This window comes from Sinohyriopsis cumingii, chromosome 2 (assembly GCF_028554795.1).
Source record: "Sinohyriopsis cumingii isolate HCF-2022 chromosome 2, ASM2855479v2, whole genome shotgun sequence".
In the NCBI taxonomy this organism is placed as follows: Eukaryota; Metazoa; Mollusca; class Bivalvia; order Unionida; family Unionidae; genus Sinohyriopsis; species Sinohyriopsis cumingii.
Window position 1 is genome coordinate 140,156,665 of NC_142962.1, and position 20,902 is coordinate 140,177,566.

At 35.2% G+C, this 20,902-nt stretch overlaps 1 protein-coding gene across 1 annotated transcript in view; it reads left to right on the top strand.

Moving 5' to 3' along the window:
* The window catches only part of LOC149805940 (uncharacterized), a 47,515-nt gene extending 35,440 nt beyond the window's left edge, over nt 1-12,075 (top strand). The window contains exon 2 of the mRNA XM_089937069.1: nt 8,776-12,075. Within this exon, the coding sequence (XP_089793195.1) occupies nt 8,781-11,108 (2,328 nt within the window). The 5' untranslated portion in view covers nt 8,776-8,780 and the 3' untranslated portion in view covers nt 11,109-12,075. The remainder of the gene's footprint in view (nt 1-8,775) is intronic.
* Nucleotides 12,076-20,902: the final 8,827 nt, after the last annotated feature.

Here is a 20,902-nt window from a genome sequence, read left to right on the forward strand (position 1 = left end):
TTTCAAAAATTGGTTATCAATAACAGTCATGGAATTGAAAATATAATAAAAGAACGACCTTCACTTGACAAAACTCCTGAAGTTTGCATTTTCGTACCTCAGGTAAACTTTACATTGACTTTCAGAAGAACAAAACGTAAACGGTACTGAGCATGAGATACTCAGTGATGGCTTGTTTCATGTACCAACATGTATTCCATAATTGTTCATTTTAAATATCCTACACAAACTACATAAAACGGTTTCCCAACATTTTGGACATAGCATGCTCTTCGTCAGGGGAGTAAAAATACATATACAAAACAAACACCTAGCAAAGAAATATACGACAAGTTATGGACTCCTGCATGTTAGAATCACTAGGGACAGTTTACAACAAGAGATATAACAATACGAAGTTTTGCAGAGATAATAGAAGATCGGGTTCTTGTTCCTATCACATAACGAACCTGGTAGTATGGTTTGACCTAATTCTAAGTTATGCACTAAGGACGAGAGAAAGAGTGGTGAGAGATCGAGGCCAGAAATTATATGCATGTAGAGTTATGTAAGGAGGTTTGAAAGAAAGATGTTAAAATTAACAAGAATAAAAATGCTACTACTACTTTTACTACTGCTACTACTACTACTAGCATAAAAATGTAATAACTTGAGTAGATATGAACTCAAACTAATGAATGGCTGTAATTTTGACAAGGCTCCAACAGAAGGGTAAGAATATATATATATATATATATATATATATATATATATATATATATATATATATATATATATATATATAACAGCACATATATAAAACCGTTTTTCAGCATCTCTTGCTAGACAGCTCTTTGTTAGGGTAAGAATCAGGTCACATTCACAAAGCAAATACTAAACACAAAAGCCAAAAGAAATTCTATACTCCTACATGTTTTAAATGACTGGGAAATAAACAAGCAAAGGATTCATATAATGATATAAGGAAGTCAAAAATTCATAAACGCATTTAAAACGCGTAAACTATATAACAAAGCTGTATAACAAAAATCAAAGAAGAGATTATCTTGCCTGTGACGCAAAGAATAAAACTGTTCCCATCTGATTCAAGCTCGAAAACAATGGACGGACACCATGCGTGCCGATAAATCATATCCACATGCAATAAGAACAATGTACATTATATCCCAGTAAAGTTATGCATGGAGGTACTTACGAAATATGCAAAGAGTATGGTGTAGTTGGATAACAGACAAGAGTTAAGAGTTCCGGAATATGTACTTGGGTAAAATATTATAGCAAAAAGTACATACCGGGTACGTCTGATATCCTGACGCCTAACCGTAGTTTTGCTTAGCTGATATTAGGAAGGTTAGATTTCTTCATTTAGGTCGAACTGCCCATGACGTTTTAGTTATAGTATTCAGTATCGTTCCTGACGTATGCGTTCTCTGTCGGTCCACCCCAGGTTAGATTCATTCGGTAGCATCTCATGGGACTCGAATGAATCATTTATTCCAGTTGTAGTGTTTGGCGAGTTTCGTTAAATTTTGTTACCAATGTGACTTTTTTGGTTATTCATTCGTTTTCTGAAAGCAAAGGTTTCGTTAACGTATTAAGTAGTACAGATTTCTAATGTTAGAAGATAGATTACAATTTTGGTTCGACATCCTAACTTCTGATTAATAATGAATCTAGCTCTTGCCGTCGAACTATTGAACGATTTGGTCTTGGGCATACGTTTGCAAATTATTCAGCTTTTTTCTATTCAGCAATATTTGTATTAATCTGTGGTCTTGTTTGAAGGTACTTTGGTATGTAACATATAGTACTTCAGATATAAGGTATAAGCACGCAACAATAGGAATGTCTTAATATATCGGTGAAAATACGTAATTCATGGATAAGGGATGATAGTCGACAAAAATGTCGAACCACTCTGAATTTTTCAAAGGTCACCTACCATCAAATAAGACCAAAATATCGTCGTAAAATACGTGCACATACGTAATTTAATTCAAATATCATTAGTAAGAAATTAATTTCTGACAATGTTATATTTTGAAACAATATTTTGACTAATGCGATTTTAATAAATAAATGAATCAGCCAGATCAAATTTTGACCTTACGATTGTTACATGTATTCTTTCTTTTAGAGATCGTTTAGTTAATTAGACGGTTATGATAAAAATAAGTAAGTCCTGACTAAAAAAACAACTTGATCATCAAGTATTCAAGAAATACAAGCCCATAGAAAACAAATTTCTTGGACTGTCTAAAAGGTAGCAACAATAAAAAATTGAAAGATTTCCTTCACGCAGAATCTTGTATTGGCACTAGTACTCAGAATAACGCTGACATCAGTTTTCTTATTAATTCATGATGCTACTATATTTTGACAACAGCAAAACTTTAGAACCGTGAAAAGTCTTTATTCGGAAGAAACCATCCTCCTGTCCTAATTAAAGGATAATTCGGTTTGACACCAGACCCCTCACTTCTTTAATATGATCTTAAGGCGACCGGTCTAAATTACAAGGACAAAATTTCCCAAAGTCCATAAATAGGGTCTATATTGCCGATCTACTTTACACTCTCTAATTAATGACGGACATCCAGATAGTAATGACTTCTCATTTAAAAGTTACTATTTTCTTCTGTGTAGTATATTAGGTGATTTAATTTGGCACTGCACAGAAGAACTCTGCTACACACTGGGTAGCCTTTTAACCTACCGCATAGAAGTTCCGGTCATCAGCATATGGGTGGATAGGTAAAATCACCTACATTATGACGTTATACCAATCAGTAATAACACGCATCTAGCTATTATACAGCAAAGAAGTGTTTACTGCTTAACGCCTAAGTCTTCAGGTCCCGCCCAGAACTATCATAAAAATATTTTTTAAAATTTAAATGTCTAGAATATCTCCATTAAAACCAATCATATTGTATAGTGCGAAAACATTCTGTCTAGACTGGTCCAACATTTCAACCCATTAGATAGCTACGCACATATGTGCGATGCTTTCTCCCATCATCGCCCCAATACTAGCTTTGTGTGTATCGCTTGTTTTGGGATGATTTCTTGCTACAACAGCAAAGTCAAAGATATTAGCGTGACAAGTGCAAAACGACCTCTCGATTTGACATGTGCTTAGTACCGTATATAAATATCTAAATTAACGGGACTGTTTTAGAGAATGAAAACTATGGCAATAAAAGGTATATAATTGAAAAAACATACGCGAACGAGATAAAAACAATATTGAAGGGATCGATACTAGAACCTTTACAGTTCGGTTAATATTACTACATAAATATTGATCAATTGATCAAATTAAACTGTGGTAGGAGTGTAATCTTAAGTCTGAAAATATATTCCAAACTTAAAGATTAAATAAAAAACAGTGTAAATTGAAATATATTCTGGGCTAAGAAAGTAAAATCAAAAAAGGAATTTCTTAATGTGATGGTAAGTGATATATTGGAGCAAGAAAATACTGATTAGTATTCATCTAACATAAATGAGTTCTTGTAATAAACAGATTTAATAAAACACTGAAGTCTAGAATGTGGAAGTATTTTACTGAAAATGAAACCGGAAAATGGGTAGATATATTACCAAACCTTATCGATGGATACATCAAATCATGCCATCCATCTGTAGATCTATCCCCAGCTGTAGAAGGCAGGAAGCAAATAGATCTAAAGTATGGCTTAACTTATTCGGCCAGTTTATCAGATGCACATGGAACGCCCAAATGTCAGATATGTAAGAACATGAATGTAGATATAAACTGGTTTATTGAAAACAAATTGTTGCAACTGTTCACGTTGATGAATATAAACTATATGGGGCATACCCATATATAACTGTACCAGAGTAAATAAAAGAAATAAAAAATACCTTAATGTACAAAATCCTGAACCTAAATAGCCTATTTGTGCAATAGAATTTATTACAAAGTTAGCGAACGATTATCTGTGTAGGTAACAAATATATTATACTTGTAAGCTTTAGTGTAATAAATGTCCCATAAATATACGATATAATAATATATGAAAATGAATTTATATATCAGTAAATGTTTATAAACAAGTATAAAAGCTTAAAAAGCCTGTTGGAATACCGGAAATATAAAGCTACATTCATGAAGATATGCTATTAATATCTGATGAAGACATTATTATTGTGAAATAAATGATTTATCCAAATTTGCATCATCTCAAATTAACAAGGACGAACTAAAAGCATATTGCAAGAAGTGTTTGAATGATTTTTGTCTTCTGAATTAAGCTTACAAAAACACAATACAATAGATATAATGTCTGAAAAGGTTTCTGTCGTTAAATTGCAAAGCTACTAAGATCAGCTAAAAGTTCATGTTGCTCTGTATTGTGATTTCGAAAGCAATACTGAAAATTTAACTATTATACATCATGACCTCAAACTTCATAGATGATAAAAATGTGAAAACACCTACCACCAGCATTTTGCCTTACCTTAAATCATTTCATAAAGAGTATAAGCCTATAGTTTACGGGCCCCGAGTGGCCGAGTGGTCTAAAGCGCTCACCGTTACGGATCACTGCCATCTCACCTCTGTCTGCGTGGGTTCGAGTCGCGGGTTCGGCCTATGTTGGCATGTGAGAAAGCTCGCCATAAGCTTCTCGTGGGTCGGTGGTTCTTTCCGGGGTTTTCCCGGGTTCTTCCTCCACCATTAATACTGGCCGCCATGTATAGCCTATCTTGTGCTGAAAAATGGCGTTAAACCCTACAACAACAACAACCTATAGTTTACAGAAAACTCTACATAAATAGATTTTATGAACTTATTTACAAAAGGTGTTTTTAATGAATTAAAACCAAGTAACATCCCTATAATGAGTTTCAGTAGTAAAGATAAATATCATTATAATTCCACCAATATATGCCATACATGTGAACAAAAGTTTTGTCGTTGACAAAAGCAGCTACAAAGTATGAGTTCATGATCACTTAATAGGAAACTACAGAGGTATTTCACATTCAAAATGTAATTTTAATTATAAATATTAAAAATATATTACGGTGTTTATTCTTAATTTATTTGGTTATAATTATCATTTAATCGTAAATTATTAAGATAAAAATATCACGAACCAATAATATGAATAAATGTTAGAAGAAAGTAAAGTGCTATATTATGGTTTTTGCTACAAGAATCCAAATAGCCAATATGGTGACACAATGAAGTTATTAATGACCGATGCCGATTTTCTGTGCACCAGTGTTAAAACAGACACCTTTAGTATGATACGAAACAGATAATACATTTTATGGACACATGCGATTACAAAAATTACAATATATATGGAAAAACTGTTTGCTAACAAAACGTTGTTCAGTTCTTTTGAGATGAGATGAATAGTATACCATTAATATAAGTTAGCTTTTTGCTTTAAGAACCGATATAGGAGACGAAATTTATGAAACGGTATTTTTAAAAAATGTGGTTACAAAAATCACAAATCAGATCCAAATATAGAATTGTCTATTTAACCTAATTATCAATAATCATGATATAAATTTAATAAGATCTTATCATCACAATTCGCTTTAATAAATTCTCCATCGTCTTACTGAAAACAGCATCATTCGTGAGTTTGAATAGATCTTTCTCAAACTCGTTCGTGGCGTTTGTCTTCAGATTGTGTTGATCTGGATGTATGGAGCCATCCAGGCGATCTGGCAAAATCTAAGTGTCTGTTACACTTTGACAACATGATTTCCCAAAGGTTTCTCACATGTTCATCAGCCTTAGGCTTGGTGCATAAACTTGGAACCATTTTGGTGCATTCTACATAGGGGCGACCGGACTCGTCAATGATTTGATATTGATATAGAGACATCCACGACTTTGATACAACCATTGCATCTCGCGCTAGTGGGCAGTAGTTGTGGAGACGGTGGATGTTTTCTGGATAATCCAGATCAACCTCGAAGAAGTATCCATGATTGTAATTGCTGTCATACTCTCGTATGATTTCTGTCACATCTATGTGTGTGGGCTCCACATAATCCTATGAATTGTTGTCGTTAATATATATTATATACCTTTTCGGAGTGAACGTGTGGTATCCGTCCACTAACTGCTTGTTGGCTCTAGCGTAGAAGTGACCTGGCATCAGTATATCACCACAGATACCTCTTTCGCTAAACAAATGGTGATCAATACCTGTTAACAGTTCCAGTTTTACCTACGTTTTTGACAAAAGTGCATAATAGACCATTCCAGTTGAAGAGAAGTAGTGAACTTAGTCAAGATTATATAAATCCAGCTGTGTTGCGAAACATCTCGAAGACGTCCGAAAGTAGAAGAACTTCCGTTCTCAAATACAGATTATGCTCATAGTCACCCATGTTTCTACACTCAAATCCAGACCATACACTTTTTTCATGTTTAAAATCTTTTTCTGAAATTCCCCCTGCGCGAAAGGGAATACTAAAATTCTCTAATAGGTGTCAACATAGTTTCAGTAAACTTCTCCTACGACGACATGTGCCCTTAAGGGTAAATTCCTTTTAGAGTGAGTAAACCGCATGTTCCATCATCAGCGGCACCACCGCATCGACGAGTGAATGTGAAACGATCATTACCATTCGCTGCAAGTTTCCTCATTTATTTATCAAGCTTGGAATTGGGAAACTGCAACGAAATAATGAACTATAATTGTCCTCACCAAAACATCATGTATTTTTCCGTCTTGTTGGGTATAACATAACACTTTTTGCCGCGTTTTATGCTTCGGAAGCTCCTTACATTAATAAATGCCCATAATACTCAGTCAGGTTGTGAAGTACTAAGAAAATTCGCGTTTTATTTGGATAAATTCTTGTTTGATTTGGATAAATTCGCAGTTGTAGATTGAATGTGCTGTGTGCAGCACCTCTCAAAGCACCGATGGTTTGACAGCGATCATGAACTTTTTCATTGGTGGAGCTGAAAAATGCCATCATAATTCCAGCAATATTGTTTGTTTTGACGTGGTACAAAATTGACAGTTCAGTTTGTCCGTCGCATCTGATTATAGTGTCGCTAAATTCGAATTGAACTTGTTCAGCAGCTTGCATTGTATTTGACTGAACATCAAGCATTCGAAATCCGCGTACATGATAAATGGCACTTTTATTTTTCATTGTAAATATCAGAATATTCTTGCCGGGTTCTGGCATGAATGAACGCGTCAGCCTTTCACTAATTCCACAGCAGAAAAAGTCTTGGTCCTCAAGCAACTATTGCATGGTAAATAAATGCAGGCAAAGTCGACGCAAAAATCTTTTACCATTGTACATTTTTTACTTACTATGACGCTTAAGCAAAAGGGATAGATTCATTATCCATACGTAATTAGATTGTGACTCTAAACCATTCATTCACTTTAGCGAAAGCATATCAACAACAGTCCACCTACGCAAAGTTTTGCTTTGTATATGTGGGGATAGTGCAAGCGCATAGAAACGTTTGTCCCAAGCATACACAAAAGAGTCAATACCAGAGTTAAGTAGTTCAGACTCTTTTTAGTATAAACCTTAGTAACCAGCACATACAATGCTATGCTACCAAAGTTGAGTTCATTCAAATATTGTTTCCATTGTCGAAGCTGATCTGTGTGATCGCTTGCAGAATGTAACGCGGACCTGAGCTCCCAGGCAAAACATCAGTTGACACTTTTTCTCATGTTTGTTACTGACCTCAGCGGAACATACTTTGGCGTTGGCATATAACTCGACCCGCGAAATGATATGCTTGAGGAAGTATACCGCTGAACTTCCACGCATCTGTCAAATTACCTTCTTCGCGCCTAGAGTACGAATATGGTCCTTCTCTTGTTTTAATTAGAGTAACACTTATTGGTATCTAATGAAAATCAAAAAGGAATATATTTTCAGGTAGCTTATTAAATTTATTTTAGCTTATAATATGATGACTTGGTCTTTAATTATGAACATCCAACCTTTTATTAATATCGTCAATTGCGGTAATCTTTACTTCCATAACAGCAAAATCAATCTTGCCAATGATGCAGAACTCTCCAAGATTAAAGCGTATTGAAATTACAACCATACCCAAATCTTTAAAACATAAGAAAATCTCTAATAAAATGAATTCTATCATCTCGACTTCCCGTTTCTCTTTAAATACACTGCAAAGACTTAAATTTGACAGCTCGTTAAGATCTCAGACTCTATTAAAATATGATTTTTCGATAAAATGTGGAGAATATGGTCTGTGCTTTTGACACCCTGATCACATTGGTAGTACAGAAAAATGCTATTTCATTCAAACAGAAAATATAGACTGCAGTCACCCCTTTCGGAGTAGAATATTTTATACACTTATCGAGTGTGATTCAAATTCCACTCAGTTAAAAAGCTTTTTGTATAGATGTACCACAAAATAACATATTCAACCGTGTTTTGTTTTGTTTTGTTTTTAAAAAAAATAAAACGTTTGCATCATAAATGATGAGTATAAATTAAAAGATTGCACACTTTTACATTAAGAGTTTATTTTCATTCTGATAGAGAATTACATCGTCTTTACCATTAATCGATTACTTTGTATGACTGCCTATTAACGTCGTGTATTTAGAAGGTTCATTTTTATAACATTGTTTGCAATTTTGTATTTTCTAATATTTTTAAAACGTAACTTCTAATCAACGATATATAGCCCCTATTGTGACGATGTTTTGGTGAATCATATATCTGTCGCATCGTGATTCAGTGACATTCTTTTGCTTTCAGGAAAAATGCTGCGTGCTGTTCGACTTAAAAATTTTATTAAATTTAGAGACGATACTTTTATTCCTTTCCCTGATGATGGAGCTTATTTCTTCGTGGGAGAAAACGGTTCAGGAAAAACAAGCGTGTTTGAGGCCGTGAGAAGAAGCTTGAATCTGGAGTCAAGTACATCATTTTCAACCGAACCTGATAAAGACGAGCATACCTACATAGTCTGTGAATATGATAAATTGCCTGATGAACCACCCTTTAAGGACTACACAAAACTATTCACTTCGTATGTCCGTATTTCGAACCACAATAACACATACGGAAAAGTTATTGTATGTTTAGGGATAACGGTGGACAAAAGTGATGTGTTCATGGAGATCGTGACAAGATTACATACGGAGGAGTATAAAGTGGCAAACAATCAGGTAGAATTAGAGCAGTCAGATAAAGAGGAACTGAAAACCACACTTCCAGCTTTGACAAAACCAGAATCAAATGAAACAGTTGAAACATATTTGCAATGTGTTGCACAAATTATAAGTGGTAATATTAAAACTGTGGAAAAACATTCGATAACAGAGACGCATGTTGAACGCATACTTAGAGCTCTAAACAAATGCGTCGTTAACACCTTCGGCCAGAGATCGATTGGTCCTCTTCAATGGTCAAAAAGTTTGCGTATCAAGCCCAAGGAACGCGAAAGCAACTACAGCCTAGCAAGAACACGGTGTGAGATAATTGCCGCATTTCTAAGTAGCCAACACAAATACGACAAAACAAAAGAGAAACAGCTTTTCAAAGCGCTCACAGGAGAAAGTAATATCATTTTTAAGAGACTAGGCGAGAAGGAGACCATCAAGGTCACTATTGATAACGTGCCAGTTGAAATACTGAAGGTGCCTCAGGGAATACTGGAGGCAAAAAACCTTTCTCTGCTTCTGTCAAGCACGGAATTTAGAACCGTCTTGCTCGAGGAACCAGATAACGGTATGCATCCTCAAATGATTCAAAAAATTCGAGACATACTTCTGCCTCAGATCGGAGAGAAAGTAATTATTATCATCACTCATAATCCGGCATTTATTGATGCCCTAACTATTTACCAAACAATAAAATTCTACAGAGATGACACAGCTTCAAGAATTATCCTTGTGGGTGAAGAACTGAAAAACCCTCAAAGGGAACATCATAAGACAGCACGATTAGTCGCCAGCGAGGAATACACGAATATTTTGTTCGCAAGAAATGTCATTTTTGTTGAGGGAAGTTCAGACTATTTGTTCATCAAAAATCTTTTTTCTTTCCTGTTAAATCCAAGGAAGACAGATTCCAGTATTCAAGTGCTGAAGAAAGCAAAAGTAGGGGGAAATGATGATGAATACATGTCATGCCTGAATAAACTTCGTTATCTAATCGCCTCTCTGCACGTAGTGAGCATGGGTGGTGAAAAAAACAAAGTCAGGTGGAATGATGTGACCCAGATTTTGAAAATACCCCGGATATTTTTATTGGATAGGGATGTAGTCGTAGAAAAGCATCTTAAATCAGTTCCAGAATTAGTAGAGGAAGAAGTCAATAACCGTTTAACCGAGATGTTGTCGGGAAACAAAAGCAATGAAGAGATTAGAAGCCTTTCTCGTAAGTTGCAGAGAAAAGCTTGGGAAGTCAAAGAAGCTACAAACTTAGGGCACACTATTGACTTAAATACAGCACGTGAAAGACTTATGGAAAGATTGCAAAAATTAACGTATTCTATCTCAGATGAAGATGTGAATGCATATCGTACCTACTACTTCGCTGTAAGTAAAGATTTTCAGGATAAAATAAAGACTGGAGAAAAGTTTACAATAAACCTGCAACCAGACCATTTAATAACAAAATTGGAACCAAAGAAAACTATCACATGTGTTTCGACGGATGCAGAAAAATCATTTAGAGAGAATGTGACAAATAATAAATGGAACGAAGCCCGTAAATGTCTCCAAGACGAAGGCGTATTTGTTTGGAAAGAGGGTGACTTAGAGGATAGTTTCTTGGAGATAATCCTAGAAACAGAGGAAGGCATGAGTGAGGAAAATAAAATGTACAGGATTCATGAAAGACACAAAACATTTTCTGAATTGAATCTTCAGTTGGACTTAATGAAAGTTCTCCGGCGTGACTCAAAACAAGGTTCAAAACCACAGAAACTGTATATGGATGATAAAGTTTCAGTGGTGGATATCGAGGCAAGCATTGACAGTGTTTTACGACTTTGCTCAGAGAAATCAGATATTGCCAATTTAATTGCATTCCTATCTCGTTGTGCTAATGGAGACATTAACCTTTTGCCGAATATTAGATAAATACCTGTAGGGAAATGTAGATGGATTTTGTTTACAAGATTTGTTTTATTCGACTTGAAGTATTAGCAACGAATAATGAGAATGTTTTTACATTCCATTTGCCGTAGGAGAACATATTTGGTATAAACCATATATTAATATATCCATAATTATCAAATGTATTTGAGATACGATGAGAATTTACTAAAATTATTTACTTGCATGCAACACTAAACACTATTCTTTATAAGCTTATCACGATCTTACCAGATGAACAAGCAATTCTTAAAAATGATTCGCTAGAATATACGGTAAATTTGATTATTTTTTGTGGTATGTTAACTACAACAAAATGATGTTTCCTCTAATATTTTCTTCATCATCTATATTGATTATTATACTAGCAATGATTAAGCTCATATTGTGTTTCCTGTTCATTTAATTTCCATTAGAATTATCTTTTCCTAAGACCAGTTTTATAATTTTTGCGAGTTATGAAACATAATAATTGTTCCTGATCTGCGATTTTCATACGGGGCAGCTGTTCATGTCAGCCGTCTCAAAGTAACACTGTGTACAGCAGCGATACGTTAAAAATGAGATTAACATGTGGCAATGATGCGACTCCAATAATGCGAAACGTCGTAAAATCTCAAACACATGTATTCTGCCATCCTCTTTCAATACAGTATATTAATTTCACCATGTTGCACTGAGTACCATTACAACATGAACAAGTCTATTACCAGAAATGGCCAAGACTTCATATAAATAGTATTTAAATATCATAAAATGACGTAGTTTGCAAAGCAGAAAATGTTTTGACGTATGTTCTCAATAATTATGGAGTGTATGTACAGTTTATACTTATGTAAAGTGATAAGGGACATTTCTTGTTATATTCCTAGGAAAATAATTACCTTCCCAACCAGAACACACGATAAACAAGTATTCAGATTTGACATTTTGTATTTTTGCAGATGTCATTACACCCATATTTTGATGTAAGACTTCATTGCAACTGCAAAACTTGTAATGTATATTCTGATGACAATGACATATGGCACAGCATTTTCATTTAATAACTACTTAGCATAATATTTCTTCTTTTTCTGTAAATATTGGCAACTAATATATAACCGAATTTCCATTCATATACAAATATACTTTATTATAGGGTGCATCTTGTATAGTTACTTACCCGCTGATGGTTGGCCATGTCCCCTTTTCGAATCTGATCGGGTTATACTAGAACAGCACAACAGCATATACACACTTTGTGCCGTTATCATATTCGTAAGCGAATATATGCATAGTATGTACATCTGGAAACTTGCAATAAAAACATATGGTACCGCTCGTTCTTTCTTCCTTATATATATATATATATATATATATATATATATATATATATATATATATAAGGAAGAAAATAGAATTGTATTGTAACTGTATATATGTATGTATGTATATATATATATATATATATATATATATATATATATATATATATATATATATATATATATATATATATATATATATATGTATATATATATATATATATATATATATATATATATTTATGTATGTTTGTATTTATCTGTATTATGTATTTCAATTGTCCATGCTCGTAGAATGCCAGGGTCATTTAGTAAATATTTAATGAAAATTTTGTCCATTTTGAACATCAGGTGTATGTACCCGTGTTGACGAATCTAATGGTTATTGAGTTCCTGGGTTCCTCCGTGTAAAACTAGGTGACCTAATTTCTAATTGGTTAGCTGCTAAGACTCTGACATTTTTGACATGTAGAATGATCTAGAAATAAGTATCTGACACTCGTTCTGGTTCTAAAACTGCATCTTAGTTTTTCTTATAAGGGATATTTGCCTGCGAATTAGGTACTCCTATCTTAAACACAAGGCTTAGTGGAATGAGTTAGTTTTGTTCATTTGAACGGATTTAATTTATTTATTTCAAATATTCGTTGGAAGTACAAAGTGCTAATAACCTTTGATCTAAATCGATGTTTTAGAATTACTTTTAATTGATTTTAAGACATTTAGATTATATCAATGTGGTACATAAAGACATTTAGCAAATCAGGCTATTGTCACATCCGCGCAATAGACTGGGCTTCATTCGGAACACCAATGGAACTCATTTAGAATAATCTATAGTTTTGGACGTTTGTTACAACTTTTAAGACTATTTAGGTTTCATTAGCTTATCTGAAAGTTTTTAAGAAAACATTTTCACTTCGTATTCTCGGGAAATAAATTATTTGTTGAATTTCATAAAACTTGTTGGTTTTTACTTTTTTCTCTTACTTAGTTTAAGACCATAGAGTTGTAACAATATATATATATATATATATGGCGATTAAGATTATTCTGTGATAAACACAAACCATGTGATGTCACTTTAATAGATATTGAATGAAGACGTATTCGATAGCGCAGAAATTGCTGTCAAATTACAGACCATGCGGGAACGTGTACTAGAGCCAAAAAACAATAGGAAATGCTAATGGCTTCCAAGAGTACCCCAGACAAGAATCATATTCAGTTACTCACCCGCTAGTAGTACATTCTCTTCCTTTCAGGCAGCCAAATACATTAAGTATGTGTGCTGCTTCCTTTCAACAGCCTTCGTACAATAAATCTCTACATATGTTGCAACAGAAAATGATGGTCGTCCTCTAGAAACCATCACAAAAATTGGAAACGAGAAGTTCCAAGTCAAACTTTGCACATCCATCAACCCAGAAGATGCAGATGCAATTGGCATAAAGTATCATACACGATGGAGAGCATTGCACGGCAGAAATATTCGTCACAGTTCAAAGAACCCATCGCAATCTAAGCTAAATATAGCTAATGAATTGTCAACAAAGGTTGAATTCCTCAGTCCGGTTCTGCGAGTTGCGTGATGGAAATGTAATTAGGGTGTCTGTACTCAGGGAGGAGCATAAAATATCCCTTATGCCAACAATGTTGGAAACCAGAAGTGCAGTCGCACGCAACTTAAACATCCCATTCAATTGAAAGTCCTGACATAGAATTTCACGAAAAACGTGTGAATGAAACAAAATGTGTAACCATCCAGAGCACAAGACATGCTGTAATTTCATGGTTCACTTACCGATGTTACGGAAGAACATTTACCAGAATCGTTGTACAGCACCTGTCGGTGGTCCTTCAGGGGTGAAACACGGCGCTATCAACAGATAAGAAGCCTTCACAAATGAATGAACGTAGAGCAAGGTACAGTAATGATTCTTCAGTCTGGACAGCAGGTCGGCATCAAGAAAACACCGATTCAGAGGTTAGCAAGTAAAATGCCATATAAACTAGCAGGTGGAGTAGCCATTCGAGGCAAGACAATCATCAACATCTTATAAATGTTTGGGAGGTCAGTTTGCTACATTGATTGCGAGTAATAGACAGCTATTCGCAATTGTACTAAATAGAATGTTGGTCAATGTTGGTCCTTAATTTCATTCTCGGAAGACATGTCTTCTTCGCTGTTTAAAATGTTCACTTTAAAGAAGACACTCCTGATTAGAATTAGAGAAGATAATGAGAAAAGTACATGTGATGAAGGATAACAATGCAGTTCCTGATAAAGAGGCTGCTGTTACCAATTGAAACATCTAAACATTGTGTGCAGACATCTCATAGCTAGGCGTTAAACTACCACAAAGTCAGCACACCATCATCTATTCCTTCATATGGAAATGCATGGCAGGAACTGCTTACTGTGATCATGCAGGTCCAAGGCAAATCATCAGCACAAAGGTAGTAAGTCCAGACTTCAAGACCGTCATATATCTTGACATGATGTACTAGCCTGCAAAGCAGCTCGAGATGTGGGTCACATGATACTCCGCCTTTTGAGCTTCAGATAGTGATGCAGGAGCTACGCTTCATTAGATCTTACAATGAAAATGGTAGAATTGGCTTCTGCGTGACTGAGGTAGAATTGCAGGGACTCGTCAATCAGATCACTGAGAGTAATAGAGACACACATGACCCTTCAGGGCCTTGTTCATGCTATACTAATTTCCCTTTCTCTTGGAGCGTATGAATCTTCTACGAAAGCTTACAGCAGTATTTATGTAAGGGTGGTGGGCGTCATCAAGGGGACCTACCATGTGCACACAAACTGTCGTTGTATGACACTTGGGGGTAAATGAGAAATCATATTTTAAAATTGTCCATAAACTTATATCTGTGGCGGTATGGGGTCAATGAGATATGTCAAAATGAAATCCTATGTCAAATTTTTCAGTAGGCTAAATATGGAGATGTTATCAAGCGGTCAAAAATGTTTATGGGGTTAAAATTAATATCTTGTCAAACGGGAATGGTAATGTTAAAATGTTTATTTACAATTCATCACACACCACATATACTATCCATACTAACTAACTATCTTGGTTACTGTCCAAATACACACCACTACTATCCAGTGAAAAGTCTAATACTATTTATGCACTCTGTACTTGAAGAAAAAAAAACATGATTATCACACAAGTGTAGGAAGTGTTTATTGACACACTATTATATACTTACACATACTATGAGACATAAATGAGAATGTGAAATGTGTTTAAAGATTTAATTTCTGTGGGAAAGCAAAGACACAAACATATCATACACAAACAACATATACAGACACATATCTCTGGCAAATATTAGTAGAATCTTTCCTTTCAATATAAATTGGTGGCTTTGAAAAAGGCAGTTGGGAATCGTTAATTAAAGAAAAGGATTAACACGTGGTATGGCTTCGCTGGTCTTCGGATGATGAAACGTCTCATAATGCCAAGTACGAAGGCATTTACCAGCCTCAGACAGACTATTCTCTCCACAAACATACGTCTCTTCCATATTGTTGTTTCTTTGATCTTGGTAATGACCCTAGATGCCTTTATACACATGTTCAGTTAAACACTATGCCCAAAACATTGGTTGTGGACTCTACGTTTGTCCACATCTTACTGCGTTCTATTAAGAGCAGGTGACATAATAGGTTCCTATACACGCTAGAACCGGATCAAAATAAATTGAAAGGTTCTACCAATCAAATTTCCTGTTACAAAATTCACTGAGATCAGAAGAGAGTGGACGCGCGACGTAACTTTGCTACACAAATATTATTATATATGCTGGCCATCATAACACCTTATCATTCAGCAAGAAACGGATAACCTACATGGAAGTATTGTGTAAGTTAGTATGTTATTATGTGCGTGATAGGCAATCACTGCTTATATTTAGTATGGCATACTATTACTTTTGCATTAAGCCCGAATCAATAGCAGTGAATCGAATTTGACTAAATTGAATTGATTTCGATTATTGTACTACATATGGAATCTCAGTCTATTTTGATAACAAAAACTTCAAATTCGTTTTCTTGTCATATTTTTACCACTATTTATTAGTTTTTCTTAATGGTTTTCAATAAATGTACTATTATAACTACCTCAAGATAGTAATCTTTGTATTTGGTGGAGATATGTGTCTATGGTAGCTATGACTGCTGACAGATGTCTGTCGTTCTTCGAATTTCTCTCCTATATATACCCTTCCGAAATAGTCATGTGACATAATTCTGACCAGTCATTGCTTGTCAGGGACGCCAAAAATATCGGATTGAGCGGAACAGATGCACTTCAATCAGTGGGACAAACTGAGGGTAATCGTACTATTTAACTGGCATACGTGAAGAGTAAACAAGTACCAGTGAACGCTGGCAACATTGAATATACAGTAAGCAGAATAAAATGAAGAATACAGCATTAAAAGCTCAAAACTATACTCATACTTGTATAAAATAAAGCCACCATTTACAATGAACTTAGTGAAATTTAATAAAATGGTGTCATTAGCGTGTTGAACCGGTCATGTGAACTAGCGTCGGCCATCTTGACGTATTTTGTATGGTCAGCTGATGAAATCACCCAACTTAGCCCTATTCTAATGCTGATTTGGATGGGAATTTAAGTGTGATAGACATATTTTTGGGTTAATAAATTCATATGAAGTAAGATAAGTAAGTAAGAGTTTATGAGTATTTAACGATGTACAAAATCGAACATGATGACCGTACATTTCTTGCTGTTGTTGTTGTTGTTGTGGGGCTTAACGCCATTTTTTAGCACACGATAGGCTATACATGGCGGCCAGTATTAATGGTGGAGGAAGAACCCCGGAAAACCCCGGAAAGAACCATCGACCCACGAGAAGCTACTGGCAAGCTTTCTCACATACTCACATTGGCTGAATCCGAGACTCGAACCGCCACAGACAGAGGTGACCCGTACATTTGCTACCACATGATCGGCGATCACACCTAATACATAACATGAAGAATTGCATATATACCTCGGAGTAAGTCATGATTTCTACATTTCCAGTCACATCACAGTGTTCAAATTCACTCTTTCGGTATATAATTATTTACATAAACCAAATGTTTAACTTACGACATTAGATAAACCCACCCTCTCTATCCATCATATTAAAGATTTAGAACTCCCAGGTCTATTACATCTATTTAGAACTCCCAGGTCTCTGGGTGATAGCATGGTGGCAATGTTTGGGATGTGCCTGCTGCGGATGCATTGGATATTAGGAGTGATAGTGCCGTGACTACGACTACTACTGTGGCTGTAAGTAGTATTCTTCCAGAAGAGGATGCCTTCGATTTAGCTTTGGCTGATTTTATATCGTTCCATCAAAATTATTTACCTCCTACGATATTATCATACCCACCTCCTTCTCCATCATAACCACTGGTGCATGATTTCAGAAAGAAACAGAAGGAAGAATTGGAAAGTTTTTATTTGCAAGGTCAGAAAAAGGAAGAACAAATAATTGTTCAACAACAGCAAGAATAGGAAAAATGCAAACAAGAAGAAGAGTAAAGAAAAAATTTGAATTGTGTGCGACAGAAAGAAGAGAGCGAAAAAGAAACTGGACATTTTGAAGGAGGTAATGTATCCGAGACAAATGTATCCGATTTCTTTAGCTCACCCTAAGAGAAATAGATCTTCACGTGCCAAGATTTCTAAAGCTTTAGTTACTATATCAACCTTAACCGAAACTGAGATGCCAGCAACAGCAGCACTTACTACTACCACTACCAAAGCAGCAAAAGCAGCAGCAGAAGTAGTATAACCTGGTGGTTGTGCAAATGAATTAAGACAGTTAAAGCCAATGATATGAATTCCAACTTTTCTTAATAAAATAAACGCAAAAGGTCCTTTTGGGGCTATTTATATTTCATGGAAACGAGATATTACTCAACGAATGACAACTCACGTAAAACTTAAATCCATCTATATGATCATGTATGTGTGTTTGTGTGCTTAAATATTTTATCCATAAGAAAGTTTGTTTTAAAAAATCAAGTCATTCAGACAATTAAGTTTTATTTGCCTTAGTATATTATCTTTGAATCAGAATCACAATGAAATCTCATCACGTAATAAAAGTCAATTTTATTCTTCTTTATTTCTCTCACTGTGTGCCTCTTTCTTGAATTTCTTTAATGGTATAAGCTCTTCCTCTTCAGTGTCTTTTAGCTGTTTTGTCCTTTTGAATTTCTTTGCGGGCACGGGCTTGTCTTCAGCTTTTGTTTCTGAATCTTCTACTCGTTTTCTCATTTTGCTTGCTCGCTTTATTCTTTGATCACTTTGAGTATCAATGTCTTTTGCACTGACATTTATAACAGTTTTCTTTACCTTTGTCTCTCTTCTATCCTGTCTTTCGTTTACGTTCATGTTGTAGACATATTGGAACTCAATGAACTTTCTCTTGGAAGATATAGCAACGATCTTGACTTTTATCTTGAATGTATTGATCCGTAGTTTTTTTCTGAAAGTGTATGTTCGAATGAATATCTGTAAATTTTTAATGAGAAGAGCAATCTGTTTTCGCTCTTCCATCTTCTTCAGTTTGAAACCTGAATAAATGTATACCCTTGGGATGAGAACGTTCACTATATACAGGGAGAGTGTGCAAAATAAAATTTTGGAATCAAGATAAAAAAATCACACTATTCCAGCGAGAAGCCAAAAGAAGAAGCCAGGAGTCGACGACGACTTCCGATGTCGCCTCCTCAGACCAAGAAAGCCTAGATTCACGAGAAAGGAAAGTGGTTCATTAGCTCTGGAAGATTATTTTCACATTTGAGTGAATTCATCAAGACTTACCACCACTTTCAAAAATACAGTGTATTTTAAAGAGTCAAAGACTCAAGTGCCACCAGAAGAAGCAACAGATTGGCGGAGTTCATTGTCAAAGATATTGAAATGATAGTACCAAGCTAAATATGAAGATCGTTTGAGACTCTCCATCAAAATAACGACATTTTACAGAATTTTTGTCTGGATCGAGTTTAGTACACCAGCAGAAGTAACTCCTTCCAAAATTATCTATAAAATTCGACTATCGGCCAGAGCCAAACAGCAAGAAGAAACAGAACTCCTATTTTGGCAAGAGGCATTTCTAAAGAGAACGCGTGCTGTATTACTGAAATGCAGAAACTTCTGAAAATGCATTTATCAGGAGTATTTTGATACCAGTACCAATATTACAGGATTTCTTGGATGCAGTTCATTTTGTGAGAAATGTGTCCAAGGATTTACCACTCGGAACCAACACATTCATTGACCTGAAGAATGTCGTAGGTGTTTTAGCTTCCAGACATTGCATTCCTGAAGAAAATTCCCAATTCTTTGCTCTTTTTACAAGCAAACCTGTATCACTCCATCTTGTTACGAACAACATGGCATGAAACAAGTTAGCAAATAAAAAAAAAACTATTTGCGAATTAGTGAGATTGTACTCCACTTGTGGACATCTCATTCGAACAAATAACACAAGGGCACACAAAAATGTGCCATTTTTATGACCAAATCGTGGCCTTCGAATATCAATAGTACATTAAAAAAATGCGAAAAACCCTCTGAACTATTAAAGACTGACAAGAACAAGAGCAAAATGAAAGAAGTGGATTTTATCATTCTTAGCTTTGAATGTATTCATATTCCTAATTTTTGCTTAGTGAGAAGTGTCGACAGGAACCTACATTTTTTCACTGTACCAACTGTAGTAAGGTTCCAGGAGGACAAGAAAAAATATCTATCGAATTTCTTGTTCTCTTGCTGATTTTGCCAAACCCTACTGACGATACCTGGAGCTAATATGGCATTTAGCGTAACAGGGACTATCATCGGTATGTGGCATTCATGGCTAACAATTTCTTATGATACTACAGACAATTACTTTTGAAATTTTATGCAGAACAAAGCAGAACAAAGCACCGAATGTCTAACAGTCACCTTGTATAGAGCCAAAATCAGATAGCGTAACACGAAATAGTTTAACCTGAGAGTTTTGAAGACTATCATAAAAACCGAAGAAATGTCAAAGCCGCCAATACAGACCAAACCTCGAGGGTGGAAGAAAGAGACACAAGAGAAGTGTTTCAAACCACGTAATCTCCAGTATCAAGTAAGATCTTAGCCTCCTTTTTCACACCTTCTTCTACTCCGAAACCAGAAGAAATGAAAGCTTGTGTCAAAAGATATTAACACCTTCTTCAGCAGAAGACAAAAGAAAGAAAGGAAGACCGAATTGAAAAAAGACATCAAGAAAGTTTTTTCCAACAACTCATAACGGCTCCTATTTGCATGTTTTATCGTACACGTCAAGAATCGTCCAAACCAATACTAAACAAACATCAACCTAAAAGCGGTATCAAACAGTGGGTGACTTTTTGAGAAGCGTCGGCAA